Source organism: Amphibalanus amphitrite, unplaced genomic scaffold (assembly GCF_019059575.1).
Source record: "Amphibalanus amphitrite isolate SeventyFive unplaced genomic scaffold, NRLGWU_Aamphi_draft 000376F_arrow, whole genome shotgun sequence".
In the NCBI taxonomy this organism is placed as follows: domain Eukaryota; kingdom Metazoa; phylum Arthropoda; class Thecostraca; order Balanomorpha; family Balanidae; genus Amphibalanus; species Amphibalanus amphitrite.
In genome coordinates this window covers 302,140-324,557 of record NW_024881870.1, presented here as the reverse complement: position 1 = coordinate 324,557, position 22,418 = coordinate 302,140, and the positions used below count along the sequence as shown (strand labels likewise).

The 22,418-nt window shown below is 54.0% G+C and overlaps 1 protein-coding gene across 1 annotated transcript in view; it reads left to right on the top strand.

Annotated features, from left to right (window-relative positions):
- LOC122389918 overlaps positions 1-22,418 on the top strand; it is a 126,166-nt gene that overhangs the window by 58,602 nt on the left and 45,146 nt on the right. Inside the window, exon 4 of the mRNA XM_043382414.1 lies at positions 2,030-2,081. Coding sequence (XP_043238349.1) covers positions 2,030-2,081 — 52 coding nt within the window. The remainder of the gene's footprint in view (positions 1-2,029; positions 2,082-22,418) is intronic.

Below are 22,418 nucleotides of genomic sequence, written 5' to 3'. Positions count from 1 at the left end.
AGGAGCGGCCCGTAGCCGGGTGGAGTGAATGTCAGGGGCTGGGTGGATGAGCCCAGCCCCGACGACTCAAGGGTGCCTGCTCAGACCAATGTCTCCCCCTAATTCCTATCATCCTTCCGGCTCTGAAATGGTCTCGTCAGACCGAAAGGGCCTAACCCAACAAAACAAACACACATGGTCTATCCTGGAACTGAGGTAGATTGAATCGAACTAAATGTACTGTTCTGAATCTCCTTTGTGTTAAAAAATATCTTTAGATTTATTTGTTTTCTATATCCTGGAAGAAATTGAACCTCGTTCATGGTTTATACGACACCTGAAGCTATCGCTTGTTTGGGACTATCAGCATGTTTCACTAGGTAAGCTACGCACTGGCGATCACTCTTGGTACCGTAGTTATCTCTGACTGATAGCTCTAAAAAAAAAAAAAACGGTGTCGAGCCCAGTACCCTACGATAACCTATAGCACATAACGGCTCGACGATGGCATGAATGGAATTTAAAGGGACCCTCCCACCTTAACATTAGATTTGAGTTGAGATAGCCAAAATGGGGTCCCTGGCTCACAATTACCGGTTTCGGCACTCACAACATCGAGAAATGCCTTAAATCGGAAATATTGAATTTCAAAATTGCAGCATTTTGATTCAGAGGGGCTTATGCTTAGGAATACCCCTCTGAATGTGTGACGTCAGCGCAAATATCTAACGATTTTTAAATGTTTGACTAAAACGTTTTGTAGCACGCGGTGGTATATGCTATTTGCGCGCAACATCTGCCGCAAACGCCGCATTTCTAAAATAAAGTCGCTAGAAACAGCGGAGATCCCAAAAAAGTAAACAAAAGTAAAAGTCTAATATCTTGAAAACCGGTGAATATTTTTCGGTGAAATTTGGTAGATATTCGTTTTCGCTCTTTCTGAACCGAGCGACATCACTTTCATGCCAATTCATAAACTTTTTTGAAGGCGGGAGGGTCCCTTTAATGTTTAACGGTATTCAATGTTCATTGATGCTGCTTACTTTTGGCACGTGGCGGCACCTGGAATCCCGAGACTTAGGGTCTATCTTACTGAGAATCTGCGGCTCCAAACGTGTTAATCCTTTAGGTAAGAGGCTTCGCGTCAGCAAAAGCAGATCATGCCATCCAGCCTTTTAGCGTCGCTAAAACCCCAGAGTGGGGAACCGGTCCACTTAGCGCCGATGCTGGGAATCGTGCGGCGTTCGGGGAATGTTGTGTCATTCATCGGAGTCAGGGAGCGGCTCATTCATTTGCTAAGCTCGTGTATCTTCGCTGGTATCTACCTGCCTGCGGTATCCGAGTTTGGATTTGGCTATCCCTGGGCTGAGTGATTGATTACGGTCCTCGACATTTATTTGCTAATAACATTTATCATTTTGATGTCCAGATCTCTATATGTTTGAGATCATCGTGTAATTTGTACAAACAAGTACTCACAAATATTGGCTGTCTAATATTTATCCTCGCCGGATGTTCCTTGGCCCCACATGCAAGCAATCCTAATAATTGATAAATGATACCCTCAAGCTGTCCGAACAGGAATTAGCGCTATTCGGGCATTATCGCTTAGCGGAAATGACGTAATACTTTTCAACTACAGTCTACAAAAGATGCTTTCTTTTTGGTTCCAACAGTTATCTATCTGAAGAGGACGCAGCAAACAACGTTTTGAGTTTCGCGGAAAAAGTAGACATGCGTATTTCGTAAGCACACCTATAATACGTTTCATCCGTTCAAGACTGCTGGATTATTACATTGTTACAAAATTGGTTTGACTTGTTAGAGCCATTCATTTGATTCAGGCAGTTTATAATGAGTTGCCGAAATAGCTGAATGCATTTCACGTTCACCGTGCAGGAGCTCCCAACTGTAAGTGATCCCCCCGTGGTCTAACTTTCTCAGCTACAGTTCAAAGTGCATCAGCGACCAGTGCCCTGCCCTTGCATTACAATGCTGTCAACTACGTCGTCATTCCGCCCCAAGTTTCTCACAGCCTCTCTCTCTGCAGTTTCAGGGCGGCTCGAGTGCCACTCGCTCCTACTCTGCCAAACAACTCGCAGGTGAGTGATCCCGCTTTAATTACCCATCTGTCCGTCCAAGTTCAGCCAACTCTTGTTGAGAGCGGCGGCTGGGGACCGGTCGCTCAGGGTGTAATAAGGCGCTTGGAACTGGTCGGTCGCACTACGGCTGGTCCGGTCACGTGCATTACACCGTGCCTGACCGTCACTCTGCCGACCATCCCCCGACGGTCAGCACGCGCTCGCGCTCTCGCCTCGGCAGAGGTCGCAGGGCTCCGGATATTCCGCTCGCTGAGAGGCGACATCCCCGGAGACGCTAGCTCGCGTCGGAAGACAGAGTGTCCTCGCCAATCGGAAAACGGAACTGCGCTGCTCGGCCAATTACGGTGCCACGTGCTTCACGTGGCCAACACGTGCCGTCGAGATGCCATCCGACCTTTGCCTGGGGTTGAGCTAAATGAAACGGGGAAACTACGGATTACCTGCCGGTGCGCATGAGCGAGTGTGAGATACCGGCCAGAGAGGCAATCAAAAATCGTTTGGAGCAGAGCGGCTCTGCAAATTACTTCCAAATCAGCAGACAGGTAGAACATATGGGCGTACACATCAGCGCTATTTCTGTTTAAATAATGGATTGAACTCCCATGGCCTTTTTGATCGTTCAAGGCGACCCACCTGGTTTTATTTTCTCTCGGCAAGTCTGTCGGAGAATGCAACATGGGCAGACCAATGTTCACAACGGTAAACCAGTGGTATTCTTTGATTAGGTTTTCCCTTCTGCTTATACAGTCGTGAGTTATACAGTCGTGTAGAGTCGTGAGCTATGGAGCAGCGCTATATTACATGTACATGTACGTACATGTATTGCAGTCGTGTGATATAAATTTTGTGTGCATTGGTAGGCAGAAAATGTATAATACATTATTTAGTTACATGAAGATGATTTCATCTGATTAGGTATTTTACGAATCATGACATCATAGCGTAAAATCATGCCTGATATCATAAGATTAATGTTATGCCTTCGGATAATCTGCTTGGTCCATTTGGATGAAGCTACTTTCCCTTCATTAGTAAAATCTCAAACCACAAGTCATTAATGCGCCTATCCATGAACAAATTCTCAATCCTCTCCCATGTAATTCGTATTCGAATCGTGGATGAAAACATATCCGGATCCCGCGGACCTTCTGCCGACCGGCCGAAGACACCACGCTTGTCCGTCGACACTTGACCCCGCAATGACCTCTTGGCCTTTAGCTCTACGGATTCGACCGTATGTGTTTCACACCCCGATGCATTCCCCAGTAAATCCCTGCCGGTGAAGAGTTTCCTATTTATTACTTCTGTGAACAATGCCGGCAGTTATTTTTCATTAGATGTTGATGTAAGTGACGACCGATATAGCTGTGCACTGTGTATTGTACGCACTGCGTGCCATTCTACTTTCTGTAAATAGCCCGTCCGGCTCCGGTTGGTGTAAAAAGCCTAGTGAGCTGCTCTCTTTCGCGAGACTTCTCGTCGCTGACTGTTTTAGATTGTCTTTCGACATGGGTATTGGATGAGTTTCGGAAGTCTATTGCATTATGGGCATCGTTCAGAGCAGCGGCGCAACTCGCAAGTTGCATTGTGCAATGAGCAGTGTGCCGTGCGGAATGTTTGACTTATATGTACAGCGCCGGGATGCGCCCGGTGCCCCTATGTATGAAAATCGAATGGCGTGAATGGCGAATTGCGCTGCCATAGGTGTTATTTTGGTTCTCACTGAATGGTTTCTGGGCCACATGATTGTTGTAAGGAGTTCAGCTCACTTTTCAAAAGGTGCGCTGCTATTGCACTTTCCATTTCTTCCTTTCGTTTTAATAATCTCTCAGTAATGCTGCGAGATGAAAAAGCAAGTCCTTTCACTTCGTTGTTTCATTTTTATGAATAATCCCAGTCCTTTCGCATTCGCCATGTGGTTGCGTGCACTGCAGTCAGGGGAACAGAAATTACTTTATTATATCCCTTATTCGATTCATAGGTGAGACGTGGCTGCCTCACTGGAACCTTATGGCTTTGTACAGACTGACATTCAAAAGCACAAAAGCACAAGGCAAGATGCGAGAGGTCTCTTTGAGTCAAAGTGTAATTAAGTTCACGAATCACGATGCCTTTTGCATCTCCGCCAGGAATGTGAGATATATTGCATTCATATTATTTGGGTCACAATTACGGCTAACATTATTTTTGACGTTTATTTGCATCTCCTACGCCTTGGTGCAACGTGGAACAGAACTATCAATTTAACGCCGCGTCGTTTCGTTTTTATTTATGGACATTTATCAATTGGTCTGGATTGAAAACGAGCATTGCGCAATGCTCGCTGTTTATCGAGTATGCAAAACGGAGCCAATATTAATTGCGATTCATAAAACCGTGCTGGCCGCCGCTTTGCTCTATTGATGTGAGCCTGCACTGGTGTATCTGATTAAGAGACAATTTATTCACGCGACTGGCAGGTATAAATTGCAATTGAATTTTCCCCTTGGTAATTATAACACGTTCGAGCCGCTATGCCCTCAAATAGTTCGATGTTTTGGCTTCTGTGGAGTCGTGGACTATATAGGATTGATTACAGACTGGACACTCTTCAGTTCATACCAGGGATGCGGAGCCGTGGAAATTTCAGACGGCTCCGGCTCCGGCTCCGGCTCCGGAGAAAAAAATCGGCTCCGGCTCCGGCTCCGGCTCCGGGTGAAATGTTATGGCGGCTCCGGCTCCGGCTCCGGCTCCGAGTAAAATGGTCCGGCTCCGGCGGCTCCGGCTCCGGCGGCTCCGGCTCCGACTCAGTACATCCCCTATGCAATCAATTAAATACGGGTGGAAGAAAAATTGGATTGGTTATACGCGTTACTCTTTGCCATGACCGACTCACCGCGTCCCCGCGCAAACGCACCTCGGAGAGAACTAGCAGAACAAAGGACTAGGAAGCGATGGCATTGGAAACGCAGTTGCCGCGAATCGGAGTTCACTGAACCATCGTAAGCTGACACTCGTCTCGGCTGCATTGGGGTGGGGGGTGGGGGTGGGGTGGGGGGTGGCGTGGGAAGAGACGGTGCTGGGAGTCGCAGTCCACTGCACTGGCTTCAAAACAATGGCCGTCACCTGATGACCGGTACTCATGTTCTGGGGATGCAGTAGACGTGGGGGGGGGGGGGGAGGAGCAGACAGGAAGTTGATTGCGTACTGTGGGATACTGGGGATATTCGGCTTTTTTCATTCACTTGATGGCCCATGACGTACTTACCATATGTTTTACTGCCTTGTACTGTCAAACCGAACTAGGTCAATTTTTCTTTCCTCTTCAAAAAATAAAAAGGAGCCGGAGTCGCCCCTTTTTTGGCGGCTCCGGCTCCGGCTCCGGCTCCGGGCTATATTGTTTCACGGCTCCGGCTCCGGCTCCGGCTCCGGGCAAAATATGCCGGCTCCGGCGGCTCCGGCTCCGACTCCGGCTCCGGCTCCGCATCCCTGGTTCATACCGATATCGAAGCATGTCAAGTGGCCGATGGCCATCGTGTCAAGATGCAGCCTTACAAGTACGATTGATGCAATCCATTTGTGGCTGTTAATCTGGTCGGTGTTGTCTAGAGCAGGACTCCACGGCACATCCTTTCAAGCCATCGGCAGCGGCAGCGCTGTTTAACCACCAGTCTGTGTGTGTGTGTGTTTACGAGCTAACTCGTCCCTCGGCGGGCCAGCTCTGTCATAACACAGTCCCGCCCCGAGCAAATAACCACAGCGGCTCTCCGTCAGTTCCCGACTGAATACCGAGATACCATCTGACGCCCGCCCCAATAAATCAATACCTACATATACGGGACCGGCTGCAACCCTCCTCTGCCTGGTGGGGCGCAGGTGCCGAGCTTGTTATGACTGGAATCCGTACTGCTCTTTTCTCGGAGAGGAAGGGCTGAACGGCGCTGCCGGTGGGATGGGCAGCGCATAAGACCCGTGTAGCGTGACGCAAGGATGAATGTGAGCCGTATAAGTGTGAGTCAGCTTCAGCGTCGAGCTGTGAACCGGTGACCCAGCGTTGGTCATAGCCGCCGGCATCTGATGCCGGCAGGGCCGAGTTACACCCTGCAAGTAGCTGGGCCGGGCATGACGTATGGGAGCATGATTGGCTGGTTATGATGTGAGATATATGACGTATGACAGCGCGATTGGTTGGTGATGATGTGAGATGTGTGTCTGCGAGCTGTGGATGTGCCAGGAGGGGGATTGTGAGTTTAGTTGGCTGGAAGGTGTAGAGGAGAGCAGAATAGATCTTCTTCTTGTGCTGGACGGTGACTTTTAAGTCAGTACGACAAGCTATTTCGGCCTTCTCGACTAAGTGTTGTGATTATGTCTGACGTAGAAGAGGGCAGTGGTGCACCGGTAGCTGGTACCAATACCATGGAACCAGAGTTTCCTGCGCCTGCATTCGATCTGCGGGCAATACCGGAGTTCGACGGCAGCGGTGACGTCGTCAGATGGCTGGAGCAGGCGACACAGCTGTGTGCCCTGCGTCGTGTGTCACTGGCCGCTGTCATACCCACACGCCTGAGGGACCAGGCGTACGAGGTGTGGGCCACCCTCTCCTCCACCGAGCAGCGGGATGCTGCAATCGTCCGCCAAAAACTGCATCGTGCATTTGCATTGGGACCCGACGCGGCTATGTATGAGCTGTATCACCGACGTCTACAACCGGGCGAGTCTGTGGATGCCTACCTGGGATCAGTCAAGCGGCTGATATCCCTCATAGGTTCAGTGTCCAACGAAGTGATGACGACGCACTTCCTGCAAGGTCTGCCGCCGGAGGTGCGGCTAACAGTACGTAACAGTGCTGGAGATGAAACTCTCTCCTTGGAGCGAGCCGTCGCCGTCGCTAGGTCAACGTTGGCGATGGCGGCCAGGGAGAGAGCGACTGCATCGGTGGCTGTCGTCCAGCCGCCGCCATCATATGTACAGCAGCAGCGGGGAGCCAGAGGGACGGGTCGCCGTCCACCACTGCGGTGTTGGACCTGTAACCAGGTAGGCCACATCGCCCGGCTCTGCCCAAACGGGCACGGCGACGGCGCTACATCAGCGCCACGGGCTCCGCCGTCGCCAGCTGCCGCAGTGACCCAAGAGCCCCCATCATCGACATCAATGTAAATGGGCGCAAGTGCCGAGCACTCGTCGACACAGGGTGCAGCGAGACAGTGGTGTGGAAGGGCATGGTGTCCTGCTGGGAGCGGAGTGACGCCAGCTTGGTCGCTGTCAACGACAGCCCGGTGCTGTGCTGTGGGCGGGCTGTGGTCAGCCTTGGAGTGCGCGGGGCGACAGTGAGTGTGCGGGCGGTCGTCGTACCGGCCCGGTTGCTGGGTGTAGACGTGTTGCTGGGCATGACCGGCATTGACGCCCTGCAGGGCGTGAGTGTAAGTGGAGGATCCGTTCGCTTCGGGAGCGACAACCCAGTTGCGAGCGTCGACACGGCTGCTGTGGTGCAGCGTGAGGCCCCGCCGGAGCGGGAGGTGTGTCGAGCGGTCGACACGGCTGCTGTGGTGCAGCGTGAGGCCCCGCCGGAGCGGGAGGTGTGTCGAGCGGTTGACACGGCTGCTGTGGTGCAGCGTGAGGTCCCGCCGGAGCGGGAGGTGTGTCGAGCGGTCGACACGGCTACTGTGGTGCAGCGTGAGGCCCCGCCGGAGCGGGAGGTGTGTCGTGCGGTCGACACGGCTGCTGTGGTGCAGCGTGAGGTCCCGCCGGAGCGGGAGGTGTGTCGAGCGGTCGACACGGAGCCGGAGCTAAGGATTGACGAGACTGACTTCACGGCTGTGTTCGATGATGTGTGGACAGTCCGTTGGAAATGGGCCGGTGGCGTGGCTCCGCCCCCGCTTGGAAACTCGATAGCTCAGTACGGTGTGCCGAGTTGTGCGCGTGAAAAATTCGATGCAGAGCTGGCGCTGTGGATTAGTGAGGGCTGGCTGCGCGAATACGATGAGACGATGTACGGTCCCGCACAGGGATTGATCCCGTTGATGGTGGTTACTCAGGCAGCGAAGGACAAGGTGCGGCCGGTGTTAGATTATCGGGAACTCAATCAACACCTGACACGTCACACAGCCGACGCTGACGTCTGCGTGGAAGAGCTGCGAAGGTGGCGACGTCACGGACGCCGGGTCGCTGTCCTGGATCTGAAGAAAGCTTTTCTTCAGCTTCGTGTGGACCCGGCCCTGTGGCCGTACCAGACAGTCATCGTGCAAGGGCGGCGGTACTGCCTGACCAGGGTCGGCTTTGGGCTCAGTATCGCGCCTCTGATCATGAAGGCTGTGGTCAGGAAGGTGCTCGCACAGAGCCCCGGGTTGGCAGAGGCAGTGCTGCCTTACGCCGATGATCTGCTGGTCAACGAAGCGGTGGTCTCGGCTGATGAGGTTGCCGAGCACTTCGCTCGATTCGGGCTCACATGCAAGCCGCCGGAGCGGGTCGCGACCGGTGCACGTATGCTGGGCCTTCGTGTCGCCGAGAGCGACGGGCCGGCACTCCAGTGGAGTAGGGACGGGGAGTCACCAACGCAGGCTCCACCCGTGCTAACGCGGCGATCTGTCTTCGCGTGGGCCGGCCAGCTGACATCTCATGTGCCGGTCGCAGGCTGGCTGCGGCCGGCCGCTGCATGGATGAAGCGGACTGCCAACCGCCTCAGCCCGGACTGGGACACTCCGATCGTCAGCGAGGAACTACAACGTGAGGTGGATGAGGTGTCACGGCGGTTTCGAGCATGTGACCCGGCACGCGGCCAGTGGTGTGTGACAGGGACGAGCGTCGTGGTGTGGACCGACGCCAGCTCCATCGCCCGCGGTGTCGTGCTCACTGACCCTGACACGGGCGCCATCATCGAGGACGCGTCCTGGCTGCGTGCCGAATCGGAGAGGGACGTGCACATCAACATCTCAGAACTGGATGCCGCTCTCAACGGTGTCAACCTGGCGGTAGCATGGGGCTTCCGTCGCCTGACGCTCCGGACAGACTCGGTGACGGTGCACCGCTGGCTGAGTGACGCGCTGTCGGGTAAGGCAAGGCTGCGAACCAAGGCGCAGTCCGAAATGCTTATCCGACGGCGCGTGGCTGTTTTCCGTCAGCTCGTCATCGAGTACGAACTGGAGGTCACTATCGAGCTGGTCGCGTCAGCGGTCAACCGTGCTGATGAGGTGACGCGGGTGCCCAACGCCTGGCTGCAGACTGCCGACCAGCCAACCACTGATTCGTCCAAAGCACAACCGGTGGCTGTCGCTGCCATCACAAGTGCCTCAGCGAGTGACATCCGCACCATCCACGAAAACATCGGTCACCAAGGAGTGAGGAGAACGTTGTGGTACGCCCGACGTGAGCTGGGGGTGAGGCGGGTGTCAAAACCAGCTGTGCGAGACGTGGTCAGACGATGCCAGACGTGTGCCTCGATTGACCCGGCGCCGGAGCGCTGGCCCGGTGGGTCACTCGGAACAGAACGCACGTGGGATCGCCTGGCCATGGATGTCACCCACGTGCACGGCCACCCATACCTGACGCTGGTGGACTGCGGGCCGTCGAGGTACGCCATATGGCGACGGCTTCGCCGGGCAGGAGCTCTGGAGATTGTGAGTGAGCTGGAGAACGTGTTTCTAGAGCGTGGAGCCCCGGCGGAAATACTCACGGACAATGCGACAGAGTTCCGTGGCCGGGTCATGTTAGCGTTCGCGGCTCGCTGGGACGTATCCATCCGGTTCCGCGCTGCCTACGAGCCCGGCGGGAACGGCATCGTCGAGCGCCATCATCGTACCATCAAAGTGATGGTGGCCCGGCAGTCCTGCTCCGTTGCTGAAGCAGTCCATCGATACAACGTAACACCGAAGGATGGCAGTGACCCGGCCACAGCTCCAATCAACGGGGTGCTTCGACACCCTGGCCGAGACGTTGACGTGACGCCCCGCAGAACCTCAGACGAGCCTGGTGACGCCCTGCCGCTGAAGAAACCCGGTGTATACCAGGTAGGGGACATGGTGTGGGTTCGGCGGCGGGGCGACCGATGTTTTGTAAAGTCAGACGAGGGTATTGTGACAGGCGTCGTTTCGGCCCAGACAATCGAAGTCGATAATGTCCCACGACATGTGCGAAACCTCCGACATCGGTTGACCGTCCCTGAATGTCCGAGGCCAGGGGCTCTGCGAGCGCCAACGGTGGAGTGGTCTGATGACAGCGAGTGTGATGGCGTGTGTGTGTCGCCAGCTCCGAGTGATGTGACGGAGTCGGACACGCGGCCGCCCAGCGTCGCTCAGTCCCCGGACTCCGATCCACCGACCGGGTCCGATGTGTCCGCAGACGAGAGTGAAACGTTCGTGCCTGCGACGCTGCGGCGTGGTACGCGTGTTCGAAGAGAGCCGGAAAGATATGGCGATGGTGTGCCAGAGGATGTAGTTGATGCGTTGATTGAATGACATGTAACATGTAGAGTAATGTGGTTCTTCAGAACCAGGGGGTGATGTAGCGTGACGCAAGGATGAATGTGAGCCGTATAAGTGTGAGTCAGCTTCAGCGTCGAGCTGTGAACCGGTGACCCAGCGTTGGTCATAGCCGCCGGCATCTGATGCCGGCAGGGCCGAGTTACACCCTGCAAGTAGCTGGGCCGGGCATGACGTATGGGAGCATGATTGGCTGGTTATGATGTGAGATATATGACGTATGACAGCGCGATTGGTTGGTGATGATGTGAGATGTGTGTCTGCGAGCTGTGGATGTGCCAGGAGGGGGATTGTGAGTTTAGTTGGCTGGAAGGTGTAGAGGAGAGCAGAATAGATCTTCTTCTTGTGCTGGACGGTGACTTTTAAGTCAGTACGACAACCCGGCTAAGACGGGGAAATATCTGGACGGCATCTGTCTCACTCATTGATTGATCGAGCCCGAGAGGGCGCGTTTATTGACGGAGTCGCCGCTTCCTGGGACACGGGTCCCGTCCCGTCCTGTCCCGTCCGGCGGCGGGCGGAGTGGGTGGGTGGTCCTCCCGCCGCCCCGTCTCGCCGACCGTCAGTCCGGCGCTGGTGACCGATGGGGCTCCCTCTGACCCTTCCGGACGGATTAACTTATCAACAGGGCGGCTCGGGAGCCGGCACCTCCCCAGTGACCGGCGCGGGGAGCGGGGATTACGCGCATCACTGCCGCGCTCCCGGCGCGCTCATGCGTCACTGTCGGCCGTCCTCCCGCCGACCGCTATGACCGATCGCCGCTCCGAGCAGCCCCCAGCGGCCCTCCGGCCCGTCCATGGCCGCCGGTGCCCTGTCCGACAACCCTTCTCTGTTTCACGGTCGGTACTTACACGCGCGCGCGATGCGGGGGCGCCGGCAGGGGCGCGGTGCGTGTCCGCGCGCGGTCGCCGCTGGGGCTCGGGCGCGGCGCGGCGCGCGGCGTGCGGCGGCGCAAGGCGGCGTTCAGTGCGCGGCGCGCAGGTGCCGGTGAGTGCAGGTGGGGTACAGGGACCCGCAGTTGCTACTGTACACATATATTACCAATTTAGAATTGCGCTATTATTTGCTAAGTGCTGGCCATTGGAGAAAGGAAATGTAGTGCAAAGTATGGAGGAATAACACATGTTTGCTCCTAGGACGTATGTTTTGTATAATTCCTCTTACCGCAACAGATATTCTTCCAAAACTACAATCGTGCTATTTTTCCGCGCCGGTTGCCTCCCCAGAGCCTGTCCTTGGTATCGCCTATAGCTTCCGTTCCCGCTACGTGAATGAAAGTCACGTGACTACTACAGGTTTGCGCTCAGTACTAACACACCTAGCCCGAGGGCCGGTCCGCAGCGGGGAGGGGTAGAACGCCAGAGCTCCAGCGCAGTGGAGGTGGTGGTGGCCCGTATCATAAAGAGGCAACCGTAAGCAGAACTACAATTGCCGTAGTATAAGATTATGATCAAGTTTTCTTTAGATGTATTGATTGACAAGAAATTGCAATGCTTATCCGATATAATAAAACGGTGTCCAAGGCCTTGGAGGAACTATAAAACATATTCAGCAACGTATAAATTTCTGATACAGGCCATGACCTTTCACCTTGCCTCCGGGGAGGACCGCTCAGGAAGCCACATACCGAACGAATCGAGGCCTCGCAGCGCGGCGGCAGAGGAGGTGGATAAACCATCGCCAGATCTTTCGGTTACTTATGTTTCCAGAAGAAGGAGGGGGGGTGGAGGGTGAGGGCTGTTTTCAACCCACTCACCAATCCTTTCCTTATTAACTTATAGCTTACCGAAAAATGCAACACAATGGTGGCCGTCACGAGATGCAGCGAAGAGTGCCTCAGCCACACCGGTTTTGAGTAAACTTTAGGCATTGGAATTCAGGCCAGTGATCCTGAAGCATTATTTTATTTTTGTCGTGCATAAGCTGGGATGACGTGGTTCAAGTTAATTGCGAAGAAACGGTTTTAGTTTCAGAACATTTATGAGGCTAGTCGCTCCAAATAGTAGGTATACGTTTGTTGCAAAATGTCAAATAGAATGTTGACGTGCTATCCAGATGATGGAATTTATTTGACACAAGAAGTCAAAAAGTGGCATCGTTAGTCATCCTGCATACCTATAAATCGATTCGTCATCTTTGTTCGAGCTCAATAGTTCTTTTCGCGGATGATCGGTTTCGTTTTCTTTCTTTTTTTTGGGGGGGGGGACAGATTATGAGCCAGTAACCACCCTCCCCAGTCCCCCAAACAACAATTGTTGACAAATACTGTGATGGCCTAAAAAATGCCCTCAATTGTGTTGCGTAGGGGAGAATGAGGTAAGTTCAGCCGCTTTTTGTTTTTCGTAAGCTACAGGCTAACTTACTGATCATTTTTCTGCGTTTACGGGTTGGACGGACAGAGTGGTGATTTGCACATGTAATGGTGGCCAGAAATGTTTCATACCGCTTATTTTTGTACTGAAAATGCTACGTCAAAAATCATCTTGCACGTTGCTCATCTTACCCCATGGGCGGGGTAAGCTGAGACACGTCGTGGGGAAAGTTGAGCATGGATAGAAAAAGCGAACCTTTTCTTTTCCCGGGCGCGGCGAAGAGTGGGCTCTTTTATTTACTCCATGGCATAGATACTTATGGCAAAGTTTTTTTCCTCCATCAAAAAGTGACTGTTTTAAGCCTTCCAATAGCTTGTCAATTTTCTATCACGGAAGAAATCATTTTATCCTTCAGGTAATCTGCAAATCACTTACAACTTGTGTAATCAACAAAGAAAAACAATTTGCTACCATTTTTATTCAGCAGAAACAAGCGCAGCTCAGTTTGGTTTTCGACAGCGGAGACAACAATGGCTTATCCGGCTCATCTTCCCCCAGGTGAAAATGGCTCATCTTGCCCCACCCGTGGTCATTTTCGATTAATGACACCCGCTAAGGAAAATAACCATGCACCGCAGATAACAACCATCTCATTTTAAAGGCAAAACATGTCTTAGTTATCAGGGGCGATACCACATGTTACCGGGTGCTGAGCGTGAGAACGTTGCCGTCTCACGTGAAAGACTGCAGCATCGTAAGCGAACGGCACATGGAAGCTTAAGTCAATTAGCGCCATAGGAGCTGAGAAACATGGGGTGGCTAAACTTGCCCCTTGGCTCATCTTACCTCACTCTCCCCTATTTGGGGCTCTCAACTTTGATTTGTTAAAGTTGTTTGTCTGTTCATTATAAAAGCTGTCAAATTTGCCGTATCATTAAACTTTTATTGAGTTTGTATTTCACACTTATCTAAAATGAACAATTTTGTCACTGGCTTCGTTTATGAATGGAATTGGATGGTCGCATGAATGAACGAATGAATAGCTCCATTTGAGCATCAGCTGAAATCAATCCTAAAATTTAATCTACCAGTCTGCAACGAAAAGGTTTAAAAACCAGTGCAAGTTAGGTGCAGTTTCTAATCTATGCCGTTTTTTATTAAGTGTCTCATAGCTCCTTAATCTTGAGCCGCTTCTCTTAGATTCATTTTATGTGGTGCTTACATTGTTCAAGAAGTAGTATTCGAGCTCGTTGGTCTTTAAAAACTGCTATCGAAGTAAATTTAAGTGTTTCGGGCTTCGGCACTTAAAAACCAATCGATATTTAACCCTCACCCACTTAGGCATTTTTTTCAGCGTCTTATATGTAGCGGAGGGCGTAGAAACCCTCAGCCATTCATGAATAGCCAGAGCTTCGCTGAAAAATAAAAAAAAGAGCGAGCTGCTCGTGACGAGAGAAATCCGATGATTTGAGGGCCCTGGTCATCGCTGACGAGAGAAAGCCAATTATTTTTATGTCCTGGTCAATGCTGAGATCCTAGGTCACTGGTTGAACTCCCAGATCAGGTTAATAACCCAAAAGCACGGAAAATTGGGTCCTGCTAGAATTTCTACAAGTGAAGTTTGCTGGGTCTTGGCTTGCTTCTGAATCCGAATTTGCACTTGCTTTGATCAAAGATGATGTATCAAAGCATTTGGGGTAGGACGGGTCACGCCAGATCACCCATTAGGCGTTCTGCCGGCTATCCATAGAATGTTAACCAGCACTTACAGCCTTGCAACATATTGCATAGGCACTATAACTGATACCTAAGTATGCATAGTTTTCAAATGCTAAAATGAGTGCTAAATTTCAAACCAACACTTCCTAAAAACCACAGTAAAAAGGTGTAAATTTAAGGAAGTTAACCGAGATCATTTCAAGTAAATGACCTTAACCTGAGTTTCACGTGACCTTGGCACCCACAACAATCAATGAGACAAACATTACATAGTATATTTCACATGTTGTCACGTTGCTAATCACGAAACGACTATGGAAACACACAGATGTGCGCTGACTTTCAATTGCTATTCTGGCCTGACATGATCTTGAGAAAAATAATCACAGGTTAAAGGTAATTTGGTTCAGGGATTTAACATTCTCAGACAAGATGCAAAATGATGAGGGCTATTTAATTTTCCGGGAAGTTGTAAAATTGATTAACTCCAAGGCACCAAAGAATCGTCGCAATCCTTCGCTTTGCCGCGATTTATTGGTGAAAAACAGGGGGCGCGGTCTACTTACCTCTACTTATATGTGTGGTGAGGGCTAATATTCATTTTATCTGTGTTATTAATATGCAACAACTTCTACATGAACTGAGACCAGTCCATATGGGTATGTTTTTCTCACGGACAATGACAATATAAAAACAATGCGAATAAAACCAAACGTTTCGGACAACAACGTGCCTTCGTCAGTGGAGAAAAATAAGTGTATAGGTTTAACATCGATGAGAACTATATGCGGCACCGTCTCGGTCTGGCCAGCCGGGTTGCCGATAAAATACACAAATGCTTATAAGCTTCCATGATGTGCTTAAAAAACTGCTGAAAATATATCTTAAAAAATAAAGATAACTACTTCATCGATTTTATCGAAAGAAAACATGTATGCCTAATTACTTATTCCTTGCCACTGACGGAGGCACTTTTTTGTGCGAAACGTCTGTTTTATTCGTATTGTTATTGTATTGTCATTCCCTGTGAGAAAAAATGATAACTCTTCAGTTAGTAACAATAACAGCGAAACGGCTTAATGTAACACAATTCACTGTGTATACGAAACCTAAAAATAATCCTATTTACAACTTTTAAAAAGATACAGCTTATACAATATACAGTTTAGGCATATATTTTTTTCTGCATTAAGATAATATTCATTTATCTCCACAGAATATGGTAAATTACTGCTGCTGAAGTTCGCTTTCGAAGCGTCTCCTCCAGGCATTCCACAGCTCTCGTGCCATTTTGGATCACGGAACATGGCTGGGCGCAGGACAGGCCGTCTGCGAGCTTGGACGGACCACGTGACCACCTCCTCCCCTCCCCCTCGCTCCCGTCCCCCTCCCCAGCAGGGCGTCCGATCTAACCGCGCCCCAGGCAGTCGGCTCGGTCCGACCCTCCCCTGGTCGAGCCACGGCCCGGTGCCGCCTGAGTTTGTGCCGGGTGCAAAACTGGAGCAGTAACTAGCGCCGGAACTAGTAGTCAGCACGACCATCGTCAGATGGCAGGAGTAAATGGAATAAGCGGTTCCAGGTTTCAGAAGAAATGGGGCAGGAAAAAGCGCTGAAAGCAATGTTTTGCTGATACAGCCATAAAAGTTCACTGAATTAGGAGAGCAGCACATCAGTTTAAAGCCCTTCAGATGGTGGTTTTAATAAGCACACAATCATTTCCCAATTCGCCTCCAACGGTGTCACAGGCAAAGAATACGCTGAAATACTAGTGTGTACAGAAGCAACTGCGGGTCCCTGTACCGCTCGGCCGACGCGAGCCTCAGAGGTGATCCGGAGTCGACGCCGACGGCTGGAGGTCGAGCTGTCCGACGAGCGACGGGCCGACACGGGACTCCGACGCGGCAACCGAAGGTCAGTGAAGTGGTGAACCATCACCTGGCCGCCACTGCGGGAGACGGGGTCACCGAACGCGTGATTTATCCTCATCTGCGAGCGGTGATCTAATCTTTGATCTGTGTGTTTATCCGGGCGGGCGGACTTTGATCAATCGGTGTGCGTGCGGTGGCTCAAACTTTGGCTGACGACCCCGTTCGTGCAAACTTACGCGTGCCTCGCGGCTCCAAAAGGAGATCTGTAAACACCGGTTACGCTTAGATGTAAGCAGACTTGCCGGACGAATCCTAACGATCAGCATAATGGCCGGAACGGATTAGGTTTTGTCATGGTTTTGACAGAGACCATAATGAACGTACTCAGTGAGATTGGCCATATTCGCTGTGGGCTGACTGTTGTGATGGCGGCAGCGCGGCTCCATATTTCACGGGCCACCGGGTCCATTCACGACACAATAAACCGTCATCACGGCCTGCTTGTCCACCGCCAGCCGTGACCGGGGCCGGCTTTACTATCAGTTGACCCGGCGAAAGCGGGACTTGCACATAGTTATTGCTAATTACACCGGTAATTAGTGCAAAACTTTCGACGGAGCGACAGAACGCTCCCAGCGACGGAGCGCTCCCAGAGACAGACGGTGAAACCTGTCGGCAATGCGCAGTATCCTTCCAGCCGTGAAATTCGCCCGCGCCATTTGTGCATTCCTCCGCTCCTGCTGCGTATTGGCAATGCATTTCATGCGCGTTGCGACATGAATCGATGTCAAGTTGTTCGCGCAGAAGATTGGGATGCCGAAAATAACGTTGGATTGTACACCTTTAACCGGACTTTGATTCGCATGATACGACACCAATTTATCGATAACGTAAGTGGTGGGCGCATGGCCTCTTGTGAAAGCGAAACTTGTGTTCCACTTCACTTGGACGCTGCGTGTCTATATTTGACATCGATTGGCACTTCCGACACAATAGTACCTTGCCTCATCTGACCTGGCCCGTAGATGACAGTAACTAATCTAATCGAGATGAACCTACCTTCCCGTCCATTTTCATTGGACTTTGTATGACATTTATGAAGACTCTCATCAGTGCGACTTGACCTTCTGAAGACCGCTGACCTTGCTGGTCCGTAAATATCCCCTGGCCCCAGACCCGCCCGGCCCCTGTGGATCCTGTGACCCCTGTCTGGCGCGCATGGCCCGCCTCTGCAGTTTGGCAACAGCGCCGCTGTGCGTCCCCGATCACACCGGCTAGACCATCCTGCCCCCGCCCCCTCCCCCGCAGCCCCCGCCGCCCCCGCCCCGGCGTAACCCGCTCACCGATGGGGACCGGATTCTGGGTTAATCCTGCCCCTGAGACCGGCCGCTGAACCTATTAATCCCACCTGACCTGAACCAATCCTGAGAGTGGGCTCAGTTATGCCTCTTGCGCCATGCCTCAGGCGCCTGAATAGAAATGGCATGCGCTGAAATACGCATGAACTGCAGTCTTCTCGAGGTCTGCGTCATTCCTAGTGTGTGGTGTCTCAACTGTCGACTTCGGGTCACAGGCACTGAACTGGTCATGACTCGTCTGACTGGTTGTGAGTTACCCTGCGTGTGTCACACTCGCCTCAGCGCTCACGCCCTGAAGCTGATGCTGATGCTTTCCCTGCCATGTCTGGATGCAATCCTGTCAGTCTGACGGCTTCACTAGCCGCTTCACTTATCACTCGGCTCCCCAGCAGTTATCACTGTAATTATCTACCTTTCGCTAATCTCCAGCGCAGCCCCAGCTGTCCGCCCCGCCCGCCGCGTGTCCTGTCCGCCGGCTGTCCGGGCGTGTCCGGCGTGCGGCGGCGAATCTGGCGCGGCGCAGCGTCCGTCACGTGACCTCGCCCATGTGACGTCAGGCGTGTCCGGTGGGGGCCGGTCGTCGGTGGCCGAATGCGGCGCCGGCCCGGGGGACTCCACCCAGCGTGTCGCCGTGATGGGAGGACCGTCCGTAGGTCCACCCGACCAGTTCCGGTGCGTGGGGTGGGCGGCGCGCCGTACAGTGGGGGTTCTGATGTGCAGACCACAGTGGACAGCTGGTGGGTCCATGGGTGTCCCACGGAGGTTCCCCGTCCCCCCGGGACCCCTGTGGGGCCCTCCGACTCTGTTCGGGGACCCCCGGCGGGGACCCAGGCGGTGGGACCGCGGTGGTCCTCTGATGAGATACCCTCACCTGATGACCGCAGCGGGACTCCGACCGACCTTCTGTCTCTGTGTGGTCGCCGACTGTGTTTGTGTGCGTCACCCCCCCCCTCCCCTCCCCCCGTGTGTGGGTGGTGGTCGGTAGAGGGGAGGCCTCCCTATGCTAGTCCGCTCGCTGTTTGGTTGTGGGACACCACCCGGCAGCCGGCGGGTTCCATTCCAGCCCCGCCCGGCACGGACAGTGGTCCAGGTGCTTTGTTTGAGGTGCGTGGACCGACCGCCACGCCAGGCCGGCTGGCGGCTGGGCGGACCGAATAGTTGACCGGCCGCAGCTGGAGCTGGAGGCAGCTGTGTTTACTCTGACCAGACAGGCCGTCTGCCGGTCCCCGCGCTGGAGAGAGGTTGGTTTGGGGCTGGAGGGAGACCGCGGTACTTACAAATGTGCACGGGAGTTGGAGGATGGGACAGTGAGCAATCCAGCAACGTACGAGAGTTGTAGAGACGATGCAGTGGTGAACAGTGGTAGGTATATGTGGAGCTACGGAGTGGACGCGACACGGACCCGCCACTCAGCTGTCACGAATTCCGACCAGCTGCAGTGTGTCTGTGCTTTGTTCGGTCATCGGTGATGTGTGATACGGGGCGACGCTTCCAAGTAATGCAGCACTAGGCAGCGGGCAGTTATGACGTGTTACATAACCATTGCTCTGTAACGCATATCACGCTCTGTGTCCCACTGCAGCCTAATTATTAGAATGTCGCTACGACGAGTGCATGGCTCCATGACCCTTATCATTCCCAGAAAATCCCTCGTCACCGACAGCTAGGTAGGCATGTGTACTGCGTAAAAACAAATTAATCGAGTAAGGGACTACCCCCTGGTTCTGTCAACTTATGAGCTAGTAAGCGAAACTCATCCGCTCACCTGGATACTGATAAGTGATATATACGGTGCAGTCCCAGGCAGGTGCAATATCACCGCTCCAACAAAATTAACCCAATCAGCACACGGTGTGTGCCTACCGTATACGGCTCAGTCGACAAGATTAACATAATGAAATGGGCACTTCGATGGGCACGCGGTATTGTAAGTGGTCTTGGCGAATGGCCTCAGCGGATTGGCGTTAGCAGAGCTGACATTTAACGGCAGCTGTTGGAAGTTGAAGGGTTATACTAGTCTGACATTAGCACCCCCTTCCACTCATGTCCCCCTCACCCACTGACCGGATGTGTCATTAGGGGTGGTGGGGGGGGGGGGACGTCACGGCTCACGCAGAACAGTGCCACAGTCTGAGGCCGAGCAGTGACGTGACTGTCTGTGTGACGAAGCGTCACGGCCTCTGGAGTCTGAGCTATGTAGCGAGGGGACCCTCGGAGCGAGTTGACCGTTCGAGTGAGCTGACCGTGACGGTCACTCCGGCCGACACGGGTCACGTGATACGCAAATGGTGACACGTCACGTTACGTGTCACGTTGGTACCACGTGACACGCGTGACGCGGTCTCAGTGGCACGACATGTGTCATGCCGAGTCTTTGAAATGCCGCCTGCCGCGTGACATGCAACACTCTGCCGCGGCTAGGTCTGAGCTCCAATTCGCTCGAACTCATGGCTCTGATTGGTTCTCTAAATGTGGGGGAGTTCGATCAAGCCGCGCTGTTCCGCCGCCCTGACTCGACACTCGCAGAGTGAGGCCGCAGACCGCAGCTGTTGTAAGTTGTAACCCTCGGGGCGTGTCACGGTGCCTCCCGCTGTGTCCCGAGCAGCAGGCATCCTCCCTACCGATCGGCCCTGACCGACTGGGTGGCTCTTTCAATGCAGTTCTCCGACCGGGTGGCAGGCGGCCGGGACGTTTCTGGTTCAGGTCACCTCCGTGTTCCATTGACTGGCTGACGGCGGACAGTGGGAAAGTCCGTGTAGCACGCAGAGGGGCCGTGTTCGACCGCACACGCCGCGTGATGGATATGGATTTCGGGCCGGTCACCGGACACCATCAATACACATTACCTGCCCGGAGCGCAGTGGGCCGCTGCAGCATTGGACGCCCGTGACAGCGCTATTGGGCGACTTCATTCACACCACAACGTCATCAGTTCTACGCATTGTGACGGTCATTTTTATACGTCACAGTTTCTACACATCGGGGTCGGCAGCGCACAGTGTCGCTTGCAGCGGCGGGACGGAACAATCGTCCGCCGCGGACGGGTGTCCGTTTCGGATCGACCCGACCCGGCCGCCGCTCGCTGTCTCCGGCTGCACAAGTGTCTCTGATGGCTCACTCGCTGACGCTGTCCCCATCCATCAATGAACCTCTCTGCAGATCTCCCACGATCCCTGCACCCGTGCATTGGCGGGCGTCCTTACCGGGTCACTCACGGCCACAGCGCCGCGCCACGAGCTCAGCGACACACCGATGAGCCGAGCGACCTGAGCGTGCCATTTGCCGTGTTTTCGTTGGATGCCGCCGGCGAGCGCCACTCCAGTGGGGCAGGTCAGGCCGGGACGTGAGGCGTGTTGGGAGCGAGAGGGGAATGCGGGGAGGATCCTCGCCGACTTTGTGACTAACTACTGTCACTGTCTGTCTGTCGATCTAGTTACCCCGTCACGTCCGTCACAGTCCGACAGCGTCACGCTCCCCTGTGGACATGTCTGCCGGAAACCAGGCCGCCGCCGTGCACGCGGCCGCCATCAACTGGTGCCGCATTCTTCCCTCCGTGCAGCCCCTCTCTCCGGACCGTGCACGGGTTTTGCACAAATCCCGCACCGCCGTCCACCTCTCCCTGCGGTACTGCCGCGGGTCACAGAGAGGTCGGTAAGGCGGAAACAGTCCGCAGTGACCTGAGACTAGCGCATTAGCGGTAGTGAGCCGCTCCCGGACCGGACCTGGCCTGTCACGCAGCGGCGGACCGCAGAAACTGGCGACATCCGGTGGCCCTTTCTCCTGAGACCACAAAGCGGTCAGCCGGGCGTCTCGGTGCGACCAGCGGCACCGTGCGCTGCTGGTTTGGTATCTGTGGGGGAGGAGAGAGGAGGGAGGGTGTCCCTGTCCCCTGCAGCCAGTGCGTGTGCGTGTGCAGCGCGCGTGGGCCGGACCGCGTGCACGCGCCCTGGTTCATGTCCTGAGCTAATTTACGCCGCCCCCGCTCGACGGGGTCATCGCTCGCCTGATTGGCGGGGGTGGGGAGGGGCGCCGGACGGACGGACGGGGACTGTCGGCGCCTCACGTCCGCCGATTGCCCGCGATAGGGCGTGAGACGCTCCGACGAGACACCGAGAGGCGCCCGTCTCCCGCGGCGCGTCGGCGCGACTCGCTGAGAGACCGCCGCGCCGCGCCGAGCCGCAAACTGTCACAGGCGCGCCGGGAGCGCCGCCGGCGGCGCCCGCGGCATGCGACCAAATCGGCGCACCTCGCTCGGCGCGGACCGAGGTGCGCGCTTCCGGGTGCCGCACGAATTCTGCGCGCGCCCGGCTCCGCCTCGCGATCCGTGCGGATGCGGATGGTTTCCGCTGGCGGTCTGCTGCGGTCGCCAGGACAGGAGAGAGGAAAGACGCGGCGATCGGACAGAGATTCAATCTATCCAGGTTCTGTCCGGGGTAAGTGAGAGCGAGATTGGGGCGATGAGAGGGGTTGAGAAGGTACCCGAGAGATTTATTAACAAGGACGTAAATGGGGCATTGTTGAAGTGGTAGAGGAATGGTCAAATGGCGTAAAGACGGCGAACGGTGGAAGGCGGTGATTGAGTTATGCGCATTGTCTGTGATTTCCAAGGACCGGATGTCCTTCAGAA